The sequence below is a fragment of the Oncorhynchus nerka genome, linkage group LG22 (genome assembly GCF_034236695.1).
Source record: "Oncorhynchus nerka isolate Pitt River linkage group LG22, Oner_Uvic_2.0, whole genome shotgun sequence".
NCBI classification, from domain to species: domain Eukaryota; kingdom Metazoa; phylum Chordata; class Actinopteri; order Salmoniformes; family Salmonidae; genus Oncorhynchus; species Oncorhynchus nerka.
The window spans coordinates 82,890,075-82,903,208 of record NC_088417.1 but is presented as its reverse complement, the minus strand read 5'-3'; the positions used below and the strand labels follow the sequence as shown (position 1 = coordinate 82,903,208).

Sequence of the window (13,134 nt, the reverse complement as noted above, 5' to 3'; positions counted from 1 at the left end):
TTATCGCTTATTAACGTTTACTAATACCTAAAGTAGCATTACAAACGTATTTAAGAAGTGTTTTGTGAAAGTTTATCGTCTACTTTTTGAATTTAAAAAATGACGTTACGTTGTGAAATCGCTGTTTTTTCGTTTATCACACAGTCTACATATAACGATATCTTGGCTTTATATGGCCCGATTTAATCGAAATAAAGACCCAATAGTGTTTATGGGACATCTAGGAGTGCCAACAAAGAAGATGGTGAAAGGTAATGACTGTTTTCTATTTTATTGTGCAGTTTGTGTAACGCCGAAATGCTAATTATTTTGTTTACGTCCCCTGCTGTGCTTTTCTGTTGTAGTGTATTGGTGCATGCTATCAGATAATAGCTTCTCATGCTGTCGCCGAAAAGCATTTAAAAAATCTGACTTGTTGCCTGGATTCACAACGAGTGTAGCTTTAATTTGATACCCTGCATGTGTATTTTAAAGTCGCCCAGAACTGTGAGAGGTGAGCCGTCCTCAGGAAAGGAGCTTATCAAGGCATCAAGCTCATTGATGAACTCTCCGAGGGAACCTGGAGGGCGATAAATGATAAGGATGTTAAGCTTGAAAGGGCTGGTAACTGTGACAGCATGGAATTCAAAGGAGGCGATAGACAGATGGGTAAGGGGAGAAAGAGAGAATGACCACATGGGAGAGATGAGGATCCCGGTGCCACCACCCCGCTGACCAGAAGCTCTCGGGGTGTGCGAGAACACGTGGGCGGACGAAGAGAGAGCAGTAGGAGTAGCAGTGTTATCTGTGGTGATCCATGTTTCCGTCAGTGCCAAGAAGTCGAGGGACTAGAGGGAGGCATAGGCTGAGATTAACTCTGCCTTGTTGACACATTTGTTACAAGATGAAACCAAAATATACTCAGCCAAAGGTGAAAAAAAGGTAGCTACGTTTGAATACACGACTGAAGTTCAGCACATCAGGTTTGCTAACAGCTTGCTAGCAACACATTGCTGTCCACCAAATTGGATGGTAGTTATCAATCAATCTCGTGTGGCTAGCTAAATTCATGTTATCTGAAATGCGCTAGCTAGCAGGCAAGAGCTAACTATGTTAGCTAAAGTTTGAATGCTGTCTTTCAATCATAAATGTAAAAAAGAAAAGATTAGCTAACTAATAATGCTGGAAAAAGTTTAAGAAAAACACTGCTTTTTTCTTAGGTCCCAGAATGAGGGAGGAGTCAATGCAAGGAAATGTTCACATTTATCTGGTGAGGACTTTAAATAATCTATTGGCTAGCTACAGCAGCTAGACAATCTAACTTAATAGATGTCTATTTGTACATTTAAACCTGTTTATTCAATCATGCAGGAGAAGGGCCATCTACAGCCCCCCCTCAGACCACTGCCCTTGTCCCACCGGGCCTCGGTAGCAAGTACCCCCTGCTCTCTCAGCTAAGACAAAGATGTGGATGCCAGTGCAAGAGACCTGGAAAGGAGAACCTTATGATAAGCCTTTGCTCAAATACACCACAGACCTCCCTATTGGTAGGCGCCACTGTAGACTTTGTCCAATAAAACGACCCATCCCCAACCCGACTGATAAGAGTGGTTCAAACATCCAGAGGCCACACTCTGTTTAATCTCAGTGAGGCCAGACTTAGAGAAGCTCACCAGGCAGAGAACCCTCCCTGGTGGTCAGCTGGTTAGGCCAGTGACTCAGACCAGAGCCCACCAAGCAACCCCCCTCTGGAGACCAGAGCCCCCTTGACGTTTTCCTCTCACAGATCCCTTGTTAAGGTGCATGCTGCTGGAGGTGAGGACAGGGGAGGGAGAGGAGATGGTGGCTCCCTATCCCGTTCTCAGGGATCTTTGAGCCTCTGTTCTGATGCACCACCCCTGCTTTCCTCATCCACCGCTATCAGAATAGTTTGAAATGGTATCAGGCCGTGCGCAATGAGAAGACCAAACATCATAAGAAGAAGCTTGAGCAGCTTTGTGATAAAGTAATCCCTATGCTCAGTATTTGCTCAATCCATCCATTTTAAAGGTGTTTTTAAAAAGTTCCAGGCTAACAGGGTATATGAGAGGAAGTGGGGTTGTCAACAAAATCGGAATATTGGCTCTCATAAGCAATATTACTGTTTTCTCTCACTTTTCCCCCCATTATGAGACATCAGAAGGGCCTCATGCTGAAAGAGGTAGGGACTTTATTCTACAACATTTGAGACATAAAAAAAGAATCATAGTCATTCTAATGCAATGTCAATGGTTACTGAATTTATTCCCTTCTATGAATGTGATTCTCTTTTGCAAGATACCCTCTACTAATGATTGTAATTAGGGTTACAAAATTATGGGAAATTTCAATAAATTCCCTGGTTTTCCAGAAATCCCAGTTGGAGGATTCACCCTCCAACCAAGATTTCTGGAAAACTAAGGAATTTATTGAAAGTTCCCATAATTGTGCAACCCTAATTGTAATGACCTATTCCCGGTCCTACCATTTGTTAGCAGGACCCTCTGGTATCCAAGCAAGACCTACCACCACTCTGGATGCTGGGGAGGGGATGTCTGTCTTTAAACCCTGCCCAGGAGTGAAGTTAAAATGGCACCGGAAGAAGTTCACTGACATTTTAAACATGTCCCTGATAGAGTCTAATACCAACATGTTTCAAGCAGACCACCATAGTCCCTGTGCCCAAGAACACAAAGGCAACCTGGTTAAATGACTACAGACCCGTAGCACTCACGTCCGTAGCAATGAAGTGCTTTGAAAGGTTGGTAATGGCTCACATCAACACCATTATCCCATAAACCCTGGTCCCGCTCCAATTTGCATACCACTCAAACAGATCCACAGATGATGCAATCTCTATTGCACTCCACACTGCCCTTTCTCACCTGGACAAAAGGAACACTTATGTGAGAATGCTATTCATCGACTACAGCTCAGCGTTCATCACCAAAGTGCGTTCAACACCATAGTAACCTCAAAGCTCTTCACTAAGCTAAGGATCCTGGGACTAAACACCTCCCTCTGCAACTGGATCCTGGACTTCCTGACGGGCTGCCCCCAGGTGGTGAGGGTGGGTAGCAACACATCTGCCATGCTGATCCTCAACACTGGAGCTCCACAGGGGTGCGTGCTCAGTCCCCTCCTGTACTCCCTGTTCACCCACGACTGCACGACTCCAACACCATCATTATGTTTGCAGACAACACAACAGTGGTAGGCCTGATCACAGACAACGAGACAGCCTATAGGGAGGTCAGAGACCTGGCCGTGTGGTGCCAGAATAACAACCTATCCCTCAACGTAGCCAAGACTAAGGAGATGATTGTGGACTACAGGAAAAGGTGGACCGAGCACGCCCCCCTTGCTCGGCCTCTGACCGCAAGGCACTACAGAGGGTCGTGCGTACGGCCCAGTACATCACAGGGCCTAAGCTGCCTGCCATCCAGGACCTCTACACCAGGCGGTGTCAGAGGAAGGCCCTAAAAAGTGTCAAAGACCCCAGCCACCCTAGTCATAGACTGTTCTCTCTACTACCGCATGGCAAGCGGTACCGGAGTGCCAAGTCTAGGACAAAAAGGCTTCTCAACAGTCACTTTAACTATACATTCATGTACATACTACCTCAATTGGGCCGACCAACCAGTGCTCCCGCACATTGGCTAACCGGGCTATCTGCATTGTATCCCACCACCCACCAACCCCTCTTTTACACTACTGCTACTCTCTGTTCATCATATATGCATAGTCACTTTAACCATATGTACATACTACCTCAATCAGCCTGACTAACCGGTGTCTGCATGTAGCCTCGCTACTTTTATAGCCTCGTTACTATATATAGCCTCGTTACTATATATAGCCTGTCTTTTTACTGTCGTTTTATTTCTTTACTTACCTATTGTTCCCCTAACACCTTTTTTTTGCACTATTGGTTAGAGCCTGTAAGTAAGCATTTCACTGTAAGGTCTACACCTGTTGTATTCGGCGCACGTGACAAATAAACTTTGATTTGAAGAGGAAAAGGAGCCCGTCCCCTGTCACCCAGCTGGGCGAGGAGATGGGGCTGCCAGTCATGGCGCCGGCAGCAGTGCCTCAGACTCCCCAGCATCTAATGCGAGTGTCATGCTCAGCCCACCCTACACCCACTCCTCCCCCACAGATACCAGCGTTCCTCCTTACCCTGCTCCTCTTTCTAGCACATCTCTCAACACCCCAATACTTTCCCCTTCCTTCTCTCTCAGTATGTCTTCCAGTGCCCTTAGCACCCCATTACGCACACTGTTATTCACCTCAAAAGCACCTTGTACCCCGACAACATGGGACTTTTCGCAGGGAGTCAATGCTCCACACCAGGAGCGACATCTCAGGAAATAGGACTACACGTTGTGGGCTGGAGAGCTGTCCACCAGCAGCTAAAGGGACAGTAACTGTGCCAACCCTAAAGACTCTGTAACCATCCCTAAAGCTAGATGTCAAGCAGCTAGATGTCACACTCCATGCCCAGACATGTTCAATGTTATAGAGGATACAGCGAAGCTGATTCTGATATGATAAGGAGCAGTGAAATGAAGAAGACTTCAACACCAAAGAAAATAACTGAGAAATGTTCTCCTGCCATAGCTAAGACTTCCGTATCATCACATGCCAGTCCCACTCTGAAAGAATCTTAAGATTCCACCAGCTGACCCACGACTACAGAAACCAATGAAACCACCAGCCTCACCTGATGTTTCGTCAACTGAGCTAGACCTTGGGACACCGAGCCCAGGCAGTAAGCCAACACTCACCTTCATTTTTTTGATTATTAACCAATGATATTAGGCCAATCTTGGTCATGATTACAGACACCTGTGTCTTTTGACACTATAAAAGAGTCATCCCGCAGTGTTTGTGATTATACCCTGATGAAGACAGCTTGGCTGTCGAAACGTTGGTAATTACATTTTTACATCTGAGCTCCTAGAGTGTGCGGCTCTCTTTTATTTTCAAAAAGTCCTAAGTTGCCATGTAAGTCATCTCCTCAGTCAACTACAGATCAGCAGGAACAAGTCTCCTCAAGATAAGAAAAGTCCTAAAACCAAGACCTCTGATTCACCTAAATTAACACCTGCACAATCTTCATCAGAGAAGCTGACAGACAAAACTGAGTGTCATTTCAATACATCACCTCAGAGTGTTGTCAGTAGGAAGGCAGGCTGGAGGGAGACGGTTGTTACGCACGCCTGTATGAAGAGGGAACGCAACACCCTTCTACAACTCAATTATCTGTGAAATGAAAGAGGTATGGGACTGTAGATGTGAGTAAGAATGACAAAGGCAGAGAGAGTGGTACCGTTTACAAGGAATTTATTCCGTCACACGGTAATATGGGGGAAAGGGGCTGGACGGAACCAAAGCAAAGAAAATAAATCTCAAAGCCCCCTCTGCTACCTTACCTGCCTACCCACTACTTACCTAATTTAGCACCACCTGGTGTCCTAACCAAAATACAGGGGGTGTTCCACCCAGGTCTTACCTAGTGTGCCTAGACAGTGAATATACTATGGGTATATGTATGCCCGCGGGCCTCTTGCCTAAACACTCCCTAGGTGCCTTCCCCCCTGGGAACAAATGAGACAGAATATTAAACAATTTCACAAAAACTAAGAAACAAAAGGACATCAAATAAGCTCTATCTGATAATGCAACAAACTAACACAGTACATTCCAACTGCCTGTATCACTCTCAGAAACAACAAACATAATATGACCATCAGCCATCAGCCTCCTCTCCTCAGCCATCAGCCTCCTCTCTCAGCCATCAGCCTCCTCTCTCAGCCATCAGCCTCCTCTCTCAGCCATCAGCCTCCTCTCTCAGCCATGATCTTTCTGCAATGACCTCCCAGCAATGATCTCTCTACTGAACAACAGAATACTGGCTTTTATAACTGGAGAAGGAGTCTAATGGGATACAGCTGTAACTTGACGAGGGGGCGGGGTCAGCTCCAATTAGTCGTGGAGTCGACCCATCAGCTGCTTGGGGAGAATTCAGGAAGCCGTCTCCTGAAACACACTCAAATACACAAGCTCCAACACAGAAACTGGGGAACTTAACAACGGTCAACCAATAAGAGTTTTCCTCCCAGTGACATTCGTCTTAATACTTAAGGTTCTACAATCACAGCTTGTGAGCTAAAGTCAAAGGAGGACAGTGGGAGGAAAGAGAGACCTTCCCTTCCTAGCCTTAGAGACATGAAGGAGACATGTATAGCCCTTTGACAGCCTGTAGTAGCTAAACTCTCCAGCGGATTGTCTAGGGCTCCGACTGACACACAGAGGCTGTTCCCCTTCCCCTCACCCAAGATTCAGAGTAGAGGTCTTCACGGATCTACCCAGGATCAGAGGATCCAAGAGCCGATCCAGGATCAGAGCTCGTCTATGCGGCCCACCTCCAGCACAACCAACAACCCAGAAAGGAGACCTGCAGCATCAAACCTGTTCGGTGCAGCCCCAATCCTGTTCAGAGCAAAAAAAATGGTTTCTAGACACCGGACAAACCCAGGCCAAATAGCTACCCCCCTCAAAAAAAAAATCCCTGAATTATAGAGGTACTGGTACTCCTTTCCGGGGAAGTGAGGGGAATTTAACAACTACCCCTACCTCTAGGGGCCTGGCAACCTCCCATGACTGTCCATCTCAGAGTAAAGCCTCATATTCTGCCACACTACCACAGGGGGGAAAGAGAGAAAGAGAGAGAGAGGTGTCCACCCTCACCCAGAAGGCTTTAGAAAGAAAACAAGACTGCTAGAGGACAGGAGGACTTTAGAACTAAAGTCAAAATACAATGCACCAACTCAAAAACCCTTTGTGGTAGTGTGGAGAGGCCTGTAATTGTCATCATAGGTACACTTCAACTATGACAGACAAAATGAGAAAAAAAATCCAGAGAATCACATGGTAGGATGAAAATTACAGGCCTCTCTCATCTTTTTAAGTGGGAGAACTTGCACAATTGGTGGCTGACTAAATACTTTTTTGTCCCACTGTATGTCCTCTGTTAACTCCATACTGTAGCTAAAGTACCAGGAGAGAAGACAGGCTTTCAGAATATCAGATCCCCCCCCCCTGCCCCACAGCAGGTACCTCAGGAGCCAGTGTCCCCTCTCCTGTCCCCCTGCTACAGACCTAGCCCCAGTAGTCCAGAGCCCATGGCACTCAATGACATGGATAAGCTATCTGCTTGGTGTGCCACCCACCTCCACCCTTGGCCTCTGCCCTTCACCTGAAGACCCTGGTACATCCTCCACCCCTGGCCTCTGCCCTTCACCTGAAGACCCTGGTACACCCTCCACCCCTGGCCTCTGCCCTTCACCTGAAGACCCTGGTACATCCTCCACCCCTGGCCTCTGCCCTTCACCTGAAGACCCTGGTACAGCCTCCACCCCTGGCCTCTGCCCTTCACCTGAAGACCCTGGTACATCCTCCACCCCTGGCCTCTGCCCTTCACCTGAAGACCCTGGTACATCCTCCACCCCTGGCCTCTGCCCTTCACCTGAAGACCCTGGTACACCCTCCACCCCTGGCCTCTGCCCTTCACCTGAAGACCCTGGTACATCCTCCACCCCTGGCCTCTGCCCTTCACCTGAAGACCCTGGTACAGCCTCCACCCCTGGCCTCTGCCCTTCACCTGAAGACCCCGGTACAGCCTCCACCCCTGGCCTCTGCCCTTCACCCGAAGACCCCGGTACAGCCTCCACCCCTGGCCTCTGCCCTTCACCTGAAGACCCTGGTACAGCCTCCACCCCTGGCCTCTGCCCTTCACCTGAAGACCCCGGTACAGCCTCCACCCCTGGCCTCTGCCCTTCACCTGAAGACCCTGGTACATCCTCCACCCCTGGCCTCTGCCCTTCACCTGAAGACCCTGGTATATCCTCCACCCCTGGCCTCTGCCCTTCACCTGAAGACCCTGGTACAGCCTCCACCCCTGGCCTCTGCCCTTCACCTGAAGACCCTGGTATATCCTCCACCACTGACTCATCTTTTCATTTGGACCCTGGCCAGCCCCCATGGACTGAAGAACTACAACTCCTCCGGCAAAGACTCAGTAGGCCTAAGGGTTCAACCCTTAGTTTCCCAACCACACCCAACTACCCTCCAGACTAGACGACACACACAGGACAGGTGAAAGAAGGCATTTAGTGATTATGCTTGTTTCGCTCACTCTTTTTTCTGCTCTAATGTAGATTTTGTTTTAACCCCGAATGTCCTTACGTTGAAATGAATCATTTGACAGTGTGCTTTCACATTGATCCTCCTCTATACAGAGGGAAGAGACATCTACACAATCAATGGCACCACCACTGAAAAATAATACAAAGATGTGAGTCACACATGCTGCCTTTTAGCTGCACAAAACATGTTTACACACACACACACACACACACACACACACACACACACACACACACACACACACACACACACACACACACACACACACACACACACACACACACACACACACACAGCCACCCCTGGCTGTAAGATATTTCCCTGGTGTAGTACATGCAGACCCACACGGTATAGACTATGAACCCTGTGTTCACCATAGCTTTATTTCATCTTTTGGGGAGTATTGTCTTTGTGAATTCCCAGGTGAGAGAGGTTAGGATGAAGATAAGACTACAACATGCTGCACTGCGGAGCTGCAAGGAGTCAGAAAGCAGCTGTTCAGAGACAGGACTTGCCTGACTAACTGGTGGAAACAGAAGAAGTTCACTTCAACAGGCTGAACATCTGCTCATACACCTGGGTTGCGTTTCTAACCTGTTCTCTGATATGTATTTGGATAGAATAATTGAATAAGTACAGAGTCAAATATGTTTTGTAATTATATATTTTCCACTGGACTGGTTGTTTATCACCTTGAATGTATGCTTTTAATGCTTGTGATACTGCTTTAGTTTGAGATCGGATTTGATCTTGCTTTCATTTTAACAAGCAGTCTGAAGAGTATACTGTTTTATTTCCTGTCCTCAAAATACAGTACACTGGGCATGCTGAATGTGACCACACGAGGGCAGTCTTATGCCAACCTAAAGATGTCATGACCTAGTCATAATGAAACGGGAAAAAGGAAATCAGATGTACAAAACACTGATTTTTTATCATTTCTATGTGAATATTGAACATCAATAAAACTTTTGACTTATTGAGGACCCTAAATCTATGCAACATTCTGTTTAGATTTGTTTGCTTGCATGATAAGTTACCACATGACAAGCTTCTGATGTGCTTTACCCTACAGCACAGACAGACTCTTGTCAGAGGTTCCTTTATTAACCATTCAGTCATGAGTCCACTGCATTTCCTTATGTCAGATAGCGCAATGGACACACACACACCACACGGGTTCTGCTTTGTCTTTATTGAATGTCCAAACCATTCCCTCTGGCCTCTTACAGTTTCTCTCAATCACTTTGGCACATTTTTCAGATGTCAGTGCTATATTTTCAAAACTCAACACAAAGCTCATTACTGATAATGAACCATGTCTTATGTTGAGCGCCTTTGATTGTGCATACATTGGAGTTGAACACATCTTTCACCTCCGAGTCATTCAAGTTTGACATACCATGACAACATTTTGTTAGCAAGAAATCATTTTCATAATGGATCATTTTGAAGTGCTAAATAGGAATAATAAAGGGTAAATACAATTTTCCATACAGTATTTAGCCATGTACCGGTATGTACCAATTTTCCATACAGTATTTAGCCATGTACCGGTATGTACCAATTTTCCATACAGTATTTAGCCATGTACCGGTATGTACCAATTTTCAAGTTGATTGCAAACGAGTTAATTTGAATCCTAAAAGCCCAACAGGGGTACATTTTGACCTTCTGAAATTGTAGGAATTTGTCAAGCCACTAGTTACTGACAAGAAACAATTTACGATGATTTTTGTGTTACTACGGAGGAATGAAAAATCACCTCTCTTGTATATATTAGTGGTGTGCTGCTAAGCGAGAAATGTTGACTCAATGGTTTACTTTGTGATAAAAGCACCACATTTTGCACAGAGGTAGATGTACAGTTGAAGTTGGAAGTTTACATACACCTTAGCCAAATACATTAAAACTCTTGTTTTTCACAATTCCTGACATTTAATCAGAGTAAAAATTCCCTGTCTTTCAGGTTGTCGATATAGGCCTCGTTTTTACTGTGGATATAGATACTTTTGTACCCGTTTCCTTCAGCATCTTCACAAGGTCCTTTGATGTTGTTCTAGGATTGATTTGCATTTTTTGCACCAAAGTACATTCATCTCTAGGAGACAGAACGCGTTTCCTTCCTGAGCGGTATGACATCTTGCGTACTATTGTTTGTACAGATGAACGTGGTAGCTTCAGGCATTTGGAAATTGCTCCCAAGGATGAACCAGACTTGTGGTCTACGATTTTTTTCTGAGGTCTTGGCTGATTTCTTTGGATTTTCCCATGATGTCAAGTAAAGAGGCACTGAGTTTGAAGGTAGGCCTTGAAATACATCCACAGCTACACCTCCAATTGACTCAAGTGATGTCAATTAGCCTATCAGAAGCTTCTAAAGCCATGGCATAATTTTCTGGAATTTTTCAAGCTGTTTAAAGGCACAGTCAACTTAGTGTATGTAAACTTCTGACCCACTGGAATTGTGATACAGTGAATTATAAGTTTAATTATCTGTTTGTAAACAATTGTTGGAAAAATTACTTGTGTCATGCACAAAGTAGATGTCCTAACTGACTTGCCAAAACTATAGTTTGTTAACAAGGTATTTGTGGAGTGGTTGAAAAACAAGTTTTAATTACTCTAACCTAAGTGTATGTAAACTTCCGACTTCAACTGTATGTACCCTGAAAATATATTTATATGGAGCCACCCACGATTTGACCCTTAGGCAGCCACTTTAACAAAATAATTACTTTAAAATGTAAATACATATTTAGATTCCAGTCAATGTCTCTATACCAAGTCTAGAGTCACTTAGGGGTGTACTCACTTTTGTTGCCAGTGCTTTAGACATTAATGGCTGTGTGTTGAGTTATTTTGAGGGATCAGCAAATTTGCACTGTTATACAAGCTGTACACTCACTACTTTACATTGTAGCAAAGTGTCATTTCTTCAGTGTTGTCACATGAAAAGATATACTCAAATATTCACAAAAATGTGAGGGGTGTACTCACTTTTGTGATATACTGTATGTATGCAAAGTTTTGACCATGTTGTGAAAAATGCTAGTCTTCTTTCTCTTGTTATTGTACTGCTAGATATTGCTGCGCTGTTAGAGCTAGAAACATAAGCGTTTTGCTGCACCTGCAAAACTGTGTAGGCAACCCATAAACTTTTATTATATTTTATTTAATAAATCAATCATATATTTCCATACATATATGTTTCATATCAATATAATTAACTTTTTCTCATAATAGCAGAAACAAGTGTCATTAATATTAACAATGGACGATTCCACCCTTTCATTGAAAGTAATGCTGCAGCAATGAGGCACTTTCAGAGCAGGGAAGAGAAAACAAATAAGAAAAAAAAAAAAGTCCGAAAAATTACCACAGTTAACACATTTCTTTTGTAAAAAGACAGTGCCGCTGATAATACTTCAATCATCAGCGAGGCAGAGGACATAAGTCACAAAGGCGACGAGGCCAGAGACAGTCCCAGGCCTAGCTAGAACTTCAATAACCACTAGTATTAGCCTGGCTTGCACTTCAACCAGTAGCATGACGTGGCATATTCTAATCAAGTGAGAGAGACTTTGTCATTTCTTCAAACAATTATCTTAATTTAATATTGATTAATTATTGCCATAATGAGACTGGTCGACCCCACACTCTTGAGTGTTGGACCGAGAGCCTAACCTTTACAGAAAATATTGCGGACACTAAAAATGCTTAGTTATGGCTGGTTCCACCCCACCCATACAGATCGGGGGCATCATAAGCAACTTTGGGTTAATATTGTGGTTATCTGCACCTGGTGTTGTTTTAACTCCCACCCGGCTTAGTCTCCCAGATTCAAGGATGATTTTGAGACAATGAAGGATTTTTCTTCTCCTAAACTATCTCTAATAAAACCTATTCTTGACTATATGCCCAGATTAGCTGCAGGGAGCTAGAGTAGAGACCATAAAAACACAGCATTAGTAGAACAGAAATGTCTTACTATTGTTAAATATATAATTGTTAAATATCAAACAAATCAGCGAAATATGTATTTTTTCTCTCACATTCATTAGTGCCTTTGTTGCATCATCATTAGTAGCGGCTAGCACTAGCAGCAGCGTGTTCAGTCAAGGTGGAGGGATGGAGAACTTTCAGCTAGATGGGGAGACACACCTGCATTGCTATGATGAACCAGGACCATTACCCAGTGAAATTGGGCATCAACTCAGACCTGAGCTCCACAGTAAGTACACAGTTATTTTGTTCCCACTACCTGGTATAAAAAGTAAAAAAAATACTTAATATTTTTCATAAACATTCTTTCCAATTCATCTGATCTCTCCTCTTCTCCATTTTCTCCCTGCCTCTTTTTTCTTCCCTCTCTCTGCAGATTGTTCAGATGCAGTATGATTTCAGCATGTCTGTGTTCCTCCCCGATGAGGTCACTGCCAACATGTCCCTAATGGAGGAGAGCCTGATGGCTGAAAGTTTGTCTAGGACCTCTCCCTCACATTGCCTTCCTAGAGTTGAGCTACTCTGCTTACCTCTGCTCACTGACCAGGGTGAGTATTCATTCATTCAACCTCATCCTGTCTTCATGGTTGTCTTGGTTGTCTTCCTCCTCCTCTACCCCTCTCTTCTAAACCCTTAGGACCAATAAAACTTTAGAGTAAAGTAAAAATAACTATTTCTTAAAAAAATATGATGGAAGATAATATGTGTAAGGTCAGGTGTATATAATGAGTTAATGTCAAAAGTGGAGGGAATCATCTCAGTTTCTAACCTGTCAAGTACATGGTGCCTTCTCCCTCTCTCCAGGTCTATCTGATTGGCGGACACAGACATGATGAAGATCACCAATCAGGCAGCAAAGCACAGCAACCTCATTCACAAGGTGGCACACACACACACACACACACACACACACACACACAC

General features: G+C 44.4%; 1 protein-coding gene across 1 annotated transcript; it reads left to right on the top strand.

The window, feature by feature from the left end:
* The first annotated feature begins 1,344 nt into the window (after nt 1-1,344).
* Nucleotides 1,345-12,867, top strand: LOC135563715 (protein mono-ADP-ribosyltransferase PARP4-like). Its single transcript, XM_065006830.1, has 4 exons — nt 1,345-1,407; nt 7,265-8,080; nt 12,590-12,686; nt 12,851-12,867. Exons 1-4 carry the CDS (start codon nt 1,345-1,347, stop codon nt 12,865-12,867), a joined length of 993 nt encoding a protein of 330 aa, XP_064862902.1.
* The last annotated feature ends 267 nt before the right edge of the window (nt 12,868-13,134 follow it).

What these genes read in the sequence shown, in the direction of transcription:
- LOC135563715 (XM_065006830.1), top strand. Translation starts at nt 1,345, where the DNA reads ATGCAGGAGAAGGGCCATCTACAGCCCCCCCTCAGACCACTGCCCTTG. An exon ending in CCTTGTCCCACCGGGCCTCG is followed by an intron (nt 1,408 to 7,264) that starts GTAGCAAGTACC and finishes CTTCACCTGAAG; the next exon opens with ACCCTGGTACATCCTCCACC. An exon ending in ACTCCTCCGGCAAAGACTCA is followed by an intron (nt 8,081 to 12,589) that starts GTAGGCCTAAGG and finishes CTCTCTCTGCAG; the next exon opens with ATTGTTCAGATGCAGTATGA.